The 14,066-nt window shown below is 44.7% G+C and overlaps 1 protein-coding gene across 5 annotated transcripts in view; it reads left to right on the top strand.

Moving 5' to 3' along the window:
- Nucleotides 1-14,066, top strand: part of CLPB (caseinolytic mitochondrial matrix peptidase chaperone subunit B) — a 162,215-nt gene that overhangs the window by 25,277 nt on the left and 122,872 nt on the right. For all 5 annotated transcript variants that reach the window (XM_034995491.1, XM_034995494.1, XM_034995492.1 and 2 more), the window contains exon 3: nucleotides 4,727-4,813. In XM_034995491.1, the coding sequence (XP_034851382.1) occupies nucleotides 4,727-4,813 (87 nt within the window). The remainder of the gene's footprint in view (nucleotides 1-4,726; nucleotides 4,814-14,066) is intronic.

Here is a 14,066-nt window from a genome sequence, read left to right as displayed (position 1 = left end):
AATTATATAGCAATTCCTAAAAATGGAATTATTGTATACTTAGCAGTATGAGTTTATCTTAAAATGCAGTTATTTGTAAAAGAAGTAATAAACAGAAATACATATGTATATATGTATATAAAGAGAAAAGAGAAAACCCTGCTTGGCTCAGTTCTGGAAAGCAAGAACCTCTGTCTTGTATCCTCAGGAGCCAGCATGCAGCTGGGCGCAAAGTAGGTGTGTACACATGTTTGTTGAATAGATGAATAGAGGAGTGCCTGGAGCCAGGCTGGATGAATTATCCAGGTCATCCTGTGTGACCCTGTCTTAGAATCCCTGGGTATTGGCCAACCTGCTACTGCCAGCTTCAGACTAGAACACATTGGTCCATCAAAGGGGTGGAAGTAGGGTAAGGTGGCAGGCCAAAGTCACCCTGTATTGAACACCTGTTATAAGCCAGGTATTGGGCTGGGATCCCAGCAAAGTAGAGGTTAGTGTCCTTATTTGATAGGTGAGAAAACTGAGACTCAGAGAATTGATGTGCCCAGGATCATCTAGCTGGACTAGAATTTGAATCCAGGTCTAATTTATTCTAAAGTCCTTTGTTCATCCTTTTCATTATGCTACACTCAGCCCTCAAGGGACATGAGGAGGAGGCATCTCCATCCTCTTTCTTCGGCCCTGCCTCCAGACCAGAGCTGCTTCCAGAATTCTCAGGACCCAGGCAGGGAAACATGGGTCACTGACCCACTGGAGACAGTGGGTCATCTCCTTTGGTCTCATATTATAGCAGCCCCCAAAAGGTCTTCTTGTTCCCACTTTCTACTCTCTCCCCTTTCAGACTCAACTTGCTTAAGCTCTCAGGTTAATTTTGTAATTTCTTTTGCCCAGAAACCTTCGGTGACAACCCCTCTGCCTGTGGTGAGAGTCTAAGGAATGCCAAAGAGGTTTCTTCTCTGTTGCCAGCTTTAGTTGATTAATGTTGGCCAATTGGAACAAGTGTTGAGGATTCTGAGACTTTTTCAAAGGCTCCACAGGAGAGAGCTGCCAGGAGAGATTCGTGATTTCTGACTTAGATGCAAGAGTACAGGACAGTAGCCTGCATACCAGACATTTGTCAACCCTTTAGATTGGGTTTTTAACCTAAGATCTGTTATTTCATGAAGAGCTGTGAACTCATGGACATTGTATGTAAGGAAAGAAAAAATTATTTTTTGAGTATGTGTGTTCCTATGCACTTTTCTGGAGTCATCAGCTTGAAGCCTATGGCTCAAAAAGGTTTATGCCCACTGCCTTGGTAGCTTGGCTTTAGAGGTCCTTTTGTAGACCCTGCATACCTTGGCAGCTGCCTGTTTCTTTGCTGTGAACTGTCACCTGGATGGATCTACCTGAATCCTTTTATATCTCTGAATCTACCTTCCCATTGCTTCCCTGCTTCTGTCTTGTTCCTTTCTTCTTGACTGGCGTGCACTTCCTCCCTTGCCTCTAAATTGTTCCTGTTCTTCAAGGCACACTTCATGTCTTTTCCTTCAGAAACCTCTTTGTTTTAGAGGCCACCCACAGAATGGGAGAAGATATTTGCAAATGACACTACAGATAAAGGGCTGGTATCCAAGATCTATAAAGAACCTCTCAAACTCAACACCCAAAAAACAAATAATCAAGTCAAAAAGTGGGCAGAAGATATGAAAAGACACTTCTCTGAAGAAGACACACAAATGGCTAACAGACACATGAAAAAATGTTCATCATCATTAGCCATCAGGGAAATCCAAATCAAAACTACATTGAGATACCACCTTACACCAGTTAGAATGGCAAAAATGGACAGGGTAAGAAACAACAAATGTTGGAGAGGTTGTGGAGAAAGAGGAACCCTCTTACACTGTTGGTGGGAATGCAAGTTGGTACAGCCACTTTGGAAAACAGTGTGGAGTTTCCTCAAAAATTTAAAAATAGAGCTACCCTATGACCCAGCAATTGCACTACTGGGTATTTACCCCAAAGACACAGATGTAGTGAAAAGAAGGGCCATATGCACCCCAATGTTCATAGCAGCAATGTCCGCGACAGCCAAACCGTGGAAAGAGCTGAGATGCCCTTCAACTGATGAATGGATAAAGAAGATGTGGTCCATATATACAATGGAATATTACTCAGCCATCAGAAAGGATGAATACCCAACTTTTACATCAACATGGATGGGACTGGAGGAGATTATGCTAAGTGAAATAAGTCAAGCAGAGAAAGTCAATTATCATATGGTTTCACTTATTTGTGGAACATAAGGAATAGCATGGAAGACATTAGGAGAAGGAAGGGAAAAAGGGGGGGGAATCGGAGGGAGAGATGAACCATGAGAGACTATGGACTCTGAGAAACAAACAGGGTTTTAGAGGGGAGGGGGGATTGGTTATCCCGGTGATGGGTATTAAGGAGGGCACGTACTGCATGGAGCACTGGGTGTTATACGAAAACAATGGATCGTGGATCACCACATCAAAAACCAATGATGTATGGTGACTAACATAACATAATAAAATTTAAAAAAAAAAGAAATCTCTTTGTTTTGCTTCAGCTGGTCCTGATTTTGTAGCCTTCTGGACTGAGGACCAGAGAAATGAGGCCATCTGATCAGAATCACAGGATCAGAACCAGGCTCTGAACTTTCAGACCCATGCACTTTGCACAGCACCTGCTAAACCAGGGCAGGTTTTGTAAATTAGGAAGGAGGTTTTGTGCAAAAAGAGATTTTTGTCTCATAGGGCTCTTAGTCTCTTTAATATTCTTGGCCATGGAAAATTATTTCTCCAAAAAGAAGTTTAACTCTGTGTGGTAAAGAGGCCCAGGAGTTTCACCAGAAGAAATCCTCCAAATTAGAGGTGAGAGGTGAGGGTTTCCCAACCTCCTCTCTTGACAATCCTCCCTCACATTTTGGGCCCAGTCATGCTGCCTTCTCCTCTGGATGAGAGGTTTTACCTCTGCCTGACATACTCCTTCCCCTCCCTCAACCCCATTTATCTGGCGACTCTCTAGCATCACCTCCTCAGGGAGGCCTTTTCGGTCGCTGAGTCTGGGTTAGGTTCCCTGGGTATGCATCTGCAGCCTGCGCTCCCCCATTCACAGAGCTCCTCCGATGCATGCTTATGTGCTTGCTGGCCCTGGGCTCCGACAGTGCCTGTCTCCTCCCTGCGTCAGCGCAGGCCAGATGAGTGCGTACATGCTGTGGCTCCTCCTCCCAAGCCTTCCGCCCCTGCTTACTTCAGCCGCACAGAGCTTTTATTTGGCTTGATCCAGACAAGGAGTTACTGCACATTGTGGCACAAGAATGGTGCTAGGACTCAACCCCACCTCCAGACTCTCTGCTGGTGCCTTTCATTTGGAACCCACTAAAGAGTTAGTGGCCTCCCAGTTCCCCCAAACACCCTCTACCCATTCCCCATAGTCAGATCCTGCCTTGTTGGCGGATCGCTCTTGACTTTTGGTCTCGCGCTCTCCTGGCCTCCTGCAGCACTTCTGGTGGGAAACCACACACTCCAGGCTTTGATTTCCTACTGTCCTTAGTTCCCCCCCTCCCCACAACTAAATCATTTGCTCCCTAGGGCAGACCCCGTGTCTTCTCACCCCCCACCCCAGAATCTAGCACAGGACCAAGCACATGCAGTGATTTGCTAAAGTCAGTTGAGTCTCTTGTCTTCCACGTTCCATGGAGCTAGGTTCAGTCTGGAGGAAGGGCTGTGAGGTGACAGGATCTCTGGCCATAGAGCCATTATCAACCTGAACTTCAGTCACTGATGGCCCTTAGCTGGCTTTGTGACCTTCAGTGAGTCATTTTACCTCACTGAGCCTGTCACCTCATCCATGAAAAGAGGTTAACATCAGTTCCTTAAACTTGTGTGAAGAGTAAATGAGAGCATATGTGTCAAGTTGTGAAGGCAGTTCCTGCTTACAGTAGGTGCTCAGTAAGAGTTGGTTCTTTTTACTCCCCTTCTCTCTGTCCAACCCCTTGTTCCCAGGACCCAGAATTCAGGATTTTAGTGATATATTTAAAGCCCTATGTTTGTTAGTTTATCCAGCAACTATTGAACTCCTACTGTGTGCTAGGCACTGGCATAGAGAGTCAAATAGGCTCATGTGGACTTTCCTAGAAAACTAATCTAGCATTTCTAACATTCTTCCCATCTTTCCTTGGGTTCAAGATTTTCAGTTTCCAAACAGCCACCATACAGAGAAACTTGAGGATGTGATCCTTTGGTAAACTGGGAACTACCTAGATAGGCAGTGTCATTGGGCATTCAGTGCTCCTCCATGAATCATAGGGGAATTCTAAGGACAGAGAAGAGATCTGTGGACTGGATGAGCCAAGGAAGCCTTCTCAGAAGGGAGTTCTCAAGCCAGGATTGTACCCCATAGCATGCTAGTAGGATTAGAGTAGGCAAAGAATCAGGGAAAGAGCATTCTGGACTAAGGGAATGGGAGTGTCAGGGTACTAAAGTAGGGAAGACACATTCTTTCCTCAGAAGGTAACAGCAGGGGTCAGACTTATGCAAGGGAAGAATGAGAGAGATAGGACAGGCCTGGGGTGAGGGGAGAGTGGCCAGAGGAGCTGGGATGGGTACTTAGTTCTCAAAGGCCTGTGACTATTTCCAGATTCACCTAGCCTCCCTGTTTGTTGACTGTCTCATTTCTTCCACTCCTACCTCCACGATAAGCCATATACTGAAAATATTCCTCTGTTTCTTTCTAGGCTCTTGTCGGAAGGTGCAGATGTTAATGCAAGGCACAGACTTGGCTGGACAGCACTCATGGTGGCAGCCATCAGCCGAAATGACAGGTGAGAGATCTTCCACACAGGGCTCCCTTAGCCTGAGACTTGCAGACCACAATCCAGAACCCTCTCCCACCCTGCTTGTCTCCTTGTTGTCTTCCCCAGAGGCAGGGTGATGGACTGAGCTGAAGGTCAGGTCTACACCTGGTATAATGAAAGTATAGAAGATGGGGAAAGGGAAGAGATAGCCTTGGATCCTGGCTCCATCTTTCATTTGCTTTGTGACCTTAAGCGAGTCATTTGCATTATTGAAGCCATGAAATGTTTGCAAGCCTGTGTTAAGTGGTTGAAGGTACACATGTGAGTTCCCTTCATGTTTTCGTTTTCCACTGTCTGTCCATGTGGAGGAAGCTAGTCACCGTCCTCAGCGAGGGCTCCACTGGGCTATTTCTTTGAAGATTCTGATGGAAACCGGGGCTGGAGGTGGGGGGGCGGTGGCACTCCCTCCGTACCATTGGAGGCCCTGCTCTTTTCCTGCCCACTTCCCCATTCCCTCAGGGGGAAACTATTTTGTAAAGGTTGAAATAGTCCCCTATGTGTAGAGAGTTATTTCCAATTCTCACAATTGCCACAATTTGCCAAAATTCTCATTTTGCAGCTGAGAGAACTGAAGCCCAGAGAGAAAAGATGATTTGTCTGAGGTCACACAGACAGGAGTTAGAATATGGTCTGGCTGCCTGCAAAATCTGTGTTTTACTTTACCTCACTGCTGCCTCCGTCTGCCAGATCCCAGATGCTACTTCTCCATCCCAGTCTCTAGCTGTAGTTATGCAAAATAATTGATTAAAAAAGAGCAAAAAGAAATGCTTTCAAAGAAAGCAGACTGGGCACTTTAGTAGCAGCCATGGAAATTGGTAGTTTGAAGTACCAGTTTTAATTTTTTCTTCAAGCTGATCATTAAGGCTTTTGTCTGCCACTACTGGCCTTTGGAAAAGAAAACAGGGATTTTCTAATGTAGAGGTGGCACTGCCTCAGACGGGCTGAGAGACTTAGCTGTGCTTGAGGTAGGTCTTTCTTCTCTGTTCCTCTGTCCTGAGCCTGTTCTCAGCACTCCATTTCCTTATTTGCCTCTTAAGCTCCAAGCACTTAAAAAGAAAACTTGGTGTAAATAGGCTTTGCAGTTGAGAGGCCTGGAATCCAGTTCTGGTTCTGACCCTTAGTTGAATTTCAGAATTCTGGGGGTACCCTGTTTCTTCACCTGAAATCAGTTATTTTCACAAGCATTTGGTAAATATCTACTCTGAGCCAGACTTTGTGCTAATCATTGGAGAATCAGAGACCTTAGGAGCTCAAGGTCCAATGTGGAAAAGAAAGGCAGTTAAGAGAGAGAGTCTAATGTAACCACTGATGTCAGAGCCATGTGGACAGGATATTATCAGAGCAGAGGGTATGAGGGGACTGAATCTGGCAGCAGAGTAGATTCCCGCTGTATTTTTGCAAGAGCCCAGTGCAATAGTGTATGTGCTACCTGTTACAAATGACGAGTTGTTATTCTCTATTACCCACATTAGCCATGTCTATACACAAACGTGTGTTTATTCTACCACTGATACTCCACCCACCACCACCTCCACCCCACCCACCAGTCTTCTTTCCCAGCTGGCGGCTCTCTCCATCCACAAGAGATAGCAAGCAGGTGGTGGAGAAAAGGGAAGGGGGTGTGTGGCCCTTCTAGATGTCGTATTTCTAGCATTGCGACAGATGAGGAAGTAACACTATACTTAAGAGTATTGTCAATCAGTGTGCAGCTAGCTGGTAGATGTGCTTTGGGGACACTTTTCTCTAATTCTAATGACTTGTTGCCTTAACTGATTGCCCTGTCTTTATCCAGTGCCATTAGCAAATCAGTGATGCTTGTTGAGCAAAGTGAGAGTGTTGGCTTGTATTTACTTGTTTTGGTTCTTAGAACTAATTATTGGTGTTTTAAACATCCATTTTGTGTCCTCCTCTTCCTTCCAGTGTCTAGGGACGGATTTTTATTGAAAGTAGCGTACCTTTTAGGTTAATTTATTCATATCATGATTTTTTTTTGGCACCTACTGTTTGCCAGGCACTGTTCTTCACAGACAAAGATCCCTGCCCTCATAGAGCTTATTTCTATACTAGCGGTGGTCCCTGGGTAGTAAATGATAAATATAATACATAAATAAAATATATACTATATTAGAAAGTAAGAAGTGCTATGGAAAAAGGAAAATAGAACCTGATAAAAAGGAATGCCAGAAGTACCTTGATTAGGGTGAGTAGGCCTCATTGGTAAGGTGCTATGGGAGTGGTCTTAAAAGATGATCATGTCCATACCAGCACAGTCTGCCAATAAGTTTCTCCTTATTAGAAGTGTACTGATCCTTATTTCATCAGTTACCAAGCCCTTCTGGAATCATATTGGCCAGGCCTGAAATGCCACCATTTCAATTGGACTTGGATGAAGGGAGGATAGAGGGGCAGCACCCCTTGCTTCAAGACTGAAGCAGAGAACCTTCACCTGCATTAGATGTTGTCAGCCCACAAGCTCAAAGGAGAGGTCCTGAGATGATCCAGTCATTTCACCCTCAACTGCCTTTAGTGAGTGCCTGCTTCATGCCTATGTCCTTAGGGATATAGCACAATAATCTCTATCCTTAAGGAGACTAACATCTTGTGAACTGTTATTTGTATATATATATTTTTAACTTAATTTTGAATAGTAAAGATAGTACTATTTTATTTAATTTTTAATAAAAAATACAGTCCTGTAGAACAAAATTTTAAAAGTATGTATGGGAACTTAATTTATAATTTATTCTCTCCTTTTATTTCCAAAAAGGGTTTGCAGTGACTCAAATTAAAATACAAATATAAATGTACACAGGAGAGTTAAAACTGGATCAGGATCAGAAATCATATTGGTAAAAGGAAAGATAATTGTATCAGGATTGAACCAGAGATTTTCTTTTCTGAAAATAGGTTTATTGTTTTTGTAAAAATAATATAGAGAAGAAAGTAGGAGTCAACTGAATTCCTTCTATCTAGAAATTGAGCAGTGTATGTGTGTGATTTCACATAAATCAGACCATGCTATACTCACTGTAAGTCAGGTAATTAGTGGAATTCAGGATTACTTTAGATTGAAGTTTCCTGATGAGCAAGGCAAAAGAAGGGATACAGAGAGTTTGGTTCTTCAGGAAAGAAGAACTTTGTTCTGACACCCCTTTCTATTATCATTTTATGTATCCAGCAAACATTTTTTAAAACTATACTGCATCTGGTGCTGATGTGCTAGGCTGTGACGGATTCAGATAATAAGCATCACGGCCTTTGCCTTAAGAAGCTTCCTTGGACTGCAGACATCAAGGACTCGAGTAATGTGATGGCCATTGTCTTCAGTAGCCGTTCTGCCAAAGATTTACCAACATTCTACTAGGATGATCCTTTTGCCAGCCCTAGTAACAGCTTGGGTGAAGTAGTGACTTGAGGAGCAGTTGCTGGGGGCTGACCCCTTTTCCATAGTGAGGCCTCCGTAAGCCTCATGCTATAGGCACTTGTTTAGCTTGAGTCTGGGTGCCTCATTCTGTGTTGCACTTTGACCCAGCCCAGCTAAAGGCTAAGCCACAGGGTCCCAGGATGATCACTGTGACTTAGCAGAGCCTTCACCAGCTCGTGCAAATATACCCAGCCTGCAGCTAAATTCAATTAGTTTTTCTTTAAGAAGAGAAAGAAATCCAATTTTACCAAACATGGACAGACGGTGGAAGGCACTTTGATGTTACAACCTCTCAGTGATGCTTTACTTAGTCACAAGTTCATAAGCAAGAAGGCTTAATTACTTGGGAAAACACAGGATTAAAACTGGACACAATGGCTGAGTATCCGCTCTTAGGCGACTTGATTCGAACCCATGTACCCAGTTCGTGTGTGGTGCAAACTTTGATGTGTGCTATGACAAGCTGAAAGTCATGACCCCCTCAGGGAAGCTCCTTCACATGGCATTTGCAGGATGTGTAGGCGGAGAGGCAGGGCCTGCCAGGCCTGTTTGCTCAACTTTGATGTCCAAGCAGCCACAGGCCCCACTGTTTGCTCTTTCACTGAAGGATGGATTGGGAGCCTCCTACCTTTCCCAGTGGACAATGGCCAGCAATGGAGTGTGACGACTGTTGACCATTCCAGGAGCCTGGTGGACCAGAACAGGGCTTTTGGGAGGTGCAGAGCCTGGGGGGCCAAAAGCTGTTTATAAGACAGCCATTTCTCCAGATGTAGCTTTCCTTAAAGTCTAGTGTTGGTTGGGTGCTTACAGTGGAGATAAAAATAGCCTCATGAGTTTTAGCAGGTATCAACTACTGCTTGACTCTCCGTCCAGTGGCACTAAGGTATTTGTAAACTGAAGGTTTGAGTCTATCCTGTTTCCTTCATCAGTGTGTATATGCAGGGGATAGTGGTTTGGCAGAAAAATGGTATGATTTAGATCCTTATAATTTTTAATTTCTCAAAAAAGAAACTGTCAAAACACACATCTGATAAAGGAATATTATCCAGAAGATATAAAGAACTCTTATAAATAAAAAATAAAAAGGCAACCCAGTTTTTAAAAAATGGGCAAAAGATTTGAGCAGACATTAACCAGAGAAGAGATGGATAGCAAATAAGCACATGAAAAGATACTCCACATTAGTCATTTAGAATGGCTAAAATTTAGAAAAGCTGACAATACCAAGTGCTGACAGGGATGCAGAACAATTGCCATCATTGCTGATAGGAATGCATTATTATGCTGTGGCCACTTTGGAAAACACTTTGGCAGTTTCTCATAAAGGTAAAACATATATTTACCATGCAACCCAGCAATACCAGCTCCTGTACCAATTTTATCCATGAGACATAACACACATCTTCAAAAAGACCTGTATGCAGACATAGTAGCTTTGTTCATAATTGCCAAAAACTGGAAATCACCCAAATGTCCATTAGCTGGTGAATGGACAAATTATGGTACATCCATACAGTGGACCACCACCCAGCAATTAAAAAAAAAAAGAACTATTCAGGGGCGCCTGCGTAGCTCACTTGGTTAAACGACTGCCTTTGGCTCAGGGTCCTGGGATCGAGCCCCCCATCAGGCTCCCTGCTTCCAGGAGAGCCTGCTTCTCCCTCTCCCTCTGACTGCTGCTCCCCTGTTTGTGCTCTTTCTTTCTCTGTCAAATAAATAAAATCTTAAAAAAAAAAAAAAAAAAAAAACTGTTCACACATACAGCAACAGGGATGAATTTTTTTTTTTTTTTAAGAGAGTGCATGCACGAGACTTGGGGAGGGGGAGAGGGAGAGATAGACTCTTTTTTTTTTTTTTTAAAGATTTTATTTATTTATTTGACAGAGAGACACAGTGAGAGAGGGAACACAAGCAGGGGGAGCAGCAGAGGGAGAAGCAGGTTCCCCACTGAGCAAGGAGCCCGATGCGGGGCTCGATCCCAGGACCCTGGGATCATGACCTGAGCCGAAGGCAGACGCTTAACGACTGAGCCACCCAGGCACCCCGAGATAGACTCTTACTAAGCAGGCTCCACACTCAGTGCAGAGCCCACACAGGGCTTGATCTCACAACCCTGAGATCATGACCTGAGCCGAAATCAAGAGTTGGATGCGTCACCGACTGAGCCACCCAGGTGCCCCAACAGAGACGAATCTTAAAAGCCTTATGCTAAGCTAAAGCCAGACACAAAAAACTACCTATGGTATAACTCCAAAAATATATGACAGCCTGGAAAAGGCAGTACTGTAGGGACAGAAATCAGGTTAGTGCCTGCTAGGATTTAGGAGGAGGGACCCAAAGGAACTTTTGGGGTGATGGAAATATTCTAAATCTTGATTGTGGTGGTGATATACAATGAAAACTCATCAAATTGTACATCTTAAAAGGATGCATTTTACTATGAGTAAATGATACTTCTGTAAATTGACTTAAAAAAAACTTAAAAAGACATCATCCCTGTCTAATTTCCATTATTTTTTTTTTTTTTAGATTTTATTTATTTATTTGAGAGAGAGAATGAGATAGAGCATGAGAGGGGGGAGGGTCAGAGGGAGAAGCAGACTCCCTGCCGAGCAGGGAGCCCGATGCGGGACTCAATCCCAGGACTCCAGGATCACGACCCGAGCCGAAGGCAGTCGCTTAACCAACTGAGCCACCCAGGCGCCCTAATTTCCATTATTAATTGTAACCTGTGGCATACCAAGAATTCACGTTTGTAGTGTCAAAATGAATTCATATAGTTCATGGTCACCTGGAATGTTTAGACTTCCTATTGTTAATGGTGTTTCACATTAGAGTACTGTATACTGTAATTGTTAGTAGAGAATAAAGGTTTATGAATTCTCATTTGTGATGTCATGAAGTATAATTACTGATGAATAGTGATAAATTCACTTACAAGTGATACACAGTGAGCTTATATAAATTCACAGCATATCCTACAATTCTTAATAGTAAGGAAAAAGTGCAGGGTACAGGACTGAGAACTTGCCTCCCATCCCACATCATCCTCCGACTCCTTGTCCCTGCACTGCCATACAGGGAGACCACCTAAATAGTGTGGCCGATGTGGTGCTTCAGGAACCAAAGATCCTGAAAGAGTGGGGTGGGAGGGGAAGATTCAGATTTGAGTCCACTTGGGCTTGGTGGTTGCTTTGAAAGCCCCTGCCTCAGAGAAGGTGAGGCCATGAGGCAGAGCTCCAGCAAAACTGTTTGAAATTCCCCACAAGAATCTCCCTCCCTCCTCTGCCTTTTCTCCCGGAGTGCATTTCATCAGCATCGGAAGGCCTGCTTCCCGGCACTGCCTTCCCTGCTTGGCTGGGGTCCCTGAGGAGCTGATCTAATGAGTGGCTAACACGCATTTGCCAAGGCCTTCCTGGATGTGGTACCTGGGCTTTGTTAATTTTAAAATGCCGCCATCCTTGGCTGAAGACCATTTAATTTCCTCTCATAGCAGTCATTTATTTTTAGCATTTGCTTATTTTCCCTCCACCTTACTAAGGAGGTGGCTGGGTGGGCATTAAACCCTGTCTTTAATAAACCAGCAGTCCCAACCAGATTTCTGTCCTGCAGAAGAGGCTGTGCAGGCCTTTCTTTGTGGGGCAGCAGCTGCAGAGGTGTTCCTACAATGATGCTGCTCTTGCAGCTGGACCAGGGGCAGCTTCCCTGGGAAGTTCTCCTCCCTTGCTGGCTAGCCGGAGACAGAGTGCAAGTGGAGGACCCCTGCAGCCGTGCTTCAGTGCAGGTCGTTAGGGGGCCTGACCACATAGAGATCTATCCTGCCTTAAAGGCCTACAGCCTCTTCCTAGGGTCCCCAGCTTGTTCTTGGCCTGGCTGCTTGTTGCAGAGGGGTGCTTCCTTTGGCCCAAGGAGGCTGGGCTTTGTGCTGGCCAATCTGACTGTAGTGGTGATCATGGCTATGGTTGTGATTGGGTGCTTTCTGTATGCCAGGCCCATGTCAGGCACTTCTGTGTTGGCTCTAATCCTCACTACAGTCCTAATAGGGAAGGATCATTATCCCTATTTTACAGATAGGGAAAATGAAGCTCAGAGATGCCCATGGTTGTCTAATAAGTGAAAGAGGGAGCCAGGATTTGAAGCCAGTTGTTTTTGAACCATAAATTCTCATTCTTTCCACTGGATATACTGCCTGTGGAGGGAAGGGGTGGGGAGCAAGGCCTTGGGATGGACTAAGAGGTGCCAGGACCAAAGTCAGGTCAGCTCAGTCAGGGTTTCTTGATGACCCACTGGTGTCAAGACATGCTGGATGATTATGAGAAGTCTAAAAACAGACAAACCACTCTCCTTGTCTCAAAAAGCTGACTGTCTGGTGCCTGGGTGGCTCAGTCATTAAGCGTCTGCCTTCGGCTCAGGTCATGATCCCAGGGTCCTGGGATCAAGGCCCACATCGGGCTCCCTGCTCAGCAGGAAGCCTGCTTCTCCTTCTCCCACTCCCCCGCTTGTGTTCCTGCTCTCCCTATCTCTCTCTGTCAAATAAATAAATAAAATCTTAAAAAAAAAAAAAAAAAAAGCTGACTATCAGGGGGTACCTGGCTGGCTCAGTCGGTAGAGCATATAACTCTTCATCTTGAGGTTGTAAGTTCGAGCCCCACCTTGGATACAGAGATTACTTAGAAATTAAAAAAAAAAAAAAGCTGACAGTAAAGGGATAAACAAGTCCCCCCCCCCCTTTTTTAAACAATCCGTAGAATGAGGCAGAATGTGGTCAGTGTCCCAGAGAAAACCACCTCTCGTGCCAGGCAGAGATCATGCCGTGTAGAGGCGAGATCATGCCGTGTAGAGGCGAGATCATGAAAGGAGGCGTTTCACACAAGGTGGGCCTTGAAGGATGGACAGGATTTTGATTGGTAGAGGTGGAGAGTAGAGGGACAACATTTCTGGAATATCATTAGTGCCAGAGGACCGGTGTGAACATAAGTTCACAAAGGTGAGAAAGTAAGAATGTGCCAGATCTGGTTGGAGGAGCTGGCGGAGTCTAGAGACCAGAGAATGGAAGGAAAGGCCCTATCCAGACTGGCCACGATCCTCTCACTCTGTGGTAGTCTAGTGTCAGTATGTCCGCAGCTCTAGAGCCACATTACATGGGTTCAACTCCTGTTCTTCCTCTTTCCACTTATGTACCCTGGCAGGTTCTTTCACTTACTTGTGATTGTTTCTTCAACCATAAAATGGGGATAATAAGCAAATCTTCCCCAAAAGGCTGTTTTGAGGTTTAAATATGTAAATATTGTATTGTTTAGAACAATGCCTGCCATATAGTAAGCACTCGGTAAGGGTTGGCTACTTTAGTTAGTAGCATAATAGTAGTGGTGGTGGTGCTTAATTATTATTATTACTGCTGAATGTGGATCACTCCAGGAGGAAATTAGTTAACAGTCTGCAGGTTAGCCTATCTTTGAATGTGGGTTATTAACTTGTCTCTCACCAACACCTTTAGGTGGCTCAGAAGCAGAAGGGCTTTGGAGATTCTTTTTCCACTCCTTTTCATCTAAGAAACTGGGCCTAGAACATGAGACCCCAGAGCAGGGCACTTTGATGTGGGACTGGCTCTTGTCCCAGGTGGCCACCTGCCTGATGCTGGACAGTGCCCAGTATTTCCCAGCAAGGAAGGGTGGATAAGGGTGCTGGCCAGGTGCCCAGAATGCCAGCATCATGCCCCCAGAAAAGTGTGCCGGGCTTGATGTTTCTCCCACTGCTGCTGTGGCCGATTATGTCTGAGTAACAGTCATTTCTAAT

This window comes from Mirounga leonina, unplaced genomic scaffold, assembly GCF_011800145.1.
Source record: "Mirounga leonina isolate KUSES-001 unplaced genomic scaffold, KU_Mleo_1.0 Mir_92, whole genome shotgun sequence".
NCBI lineage: Eukaryota > Metazoa > Chordata > Mammalia > Carnivora > Phocidae > Mirounga > Mirounga leonina.
Note: the sequence above shows the minus strand (reverse complement) of the source record. Positions and strands in the feature narration are given on the sequence as shown.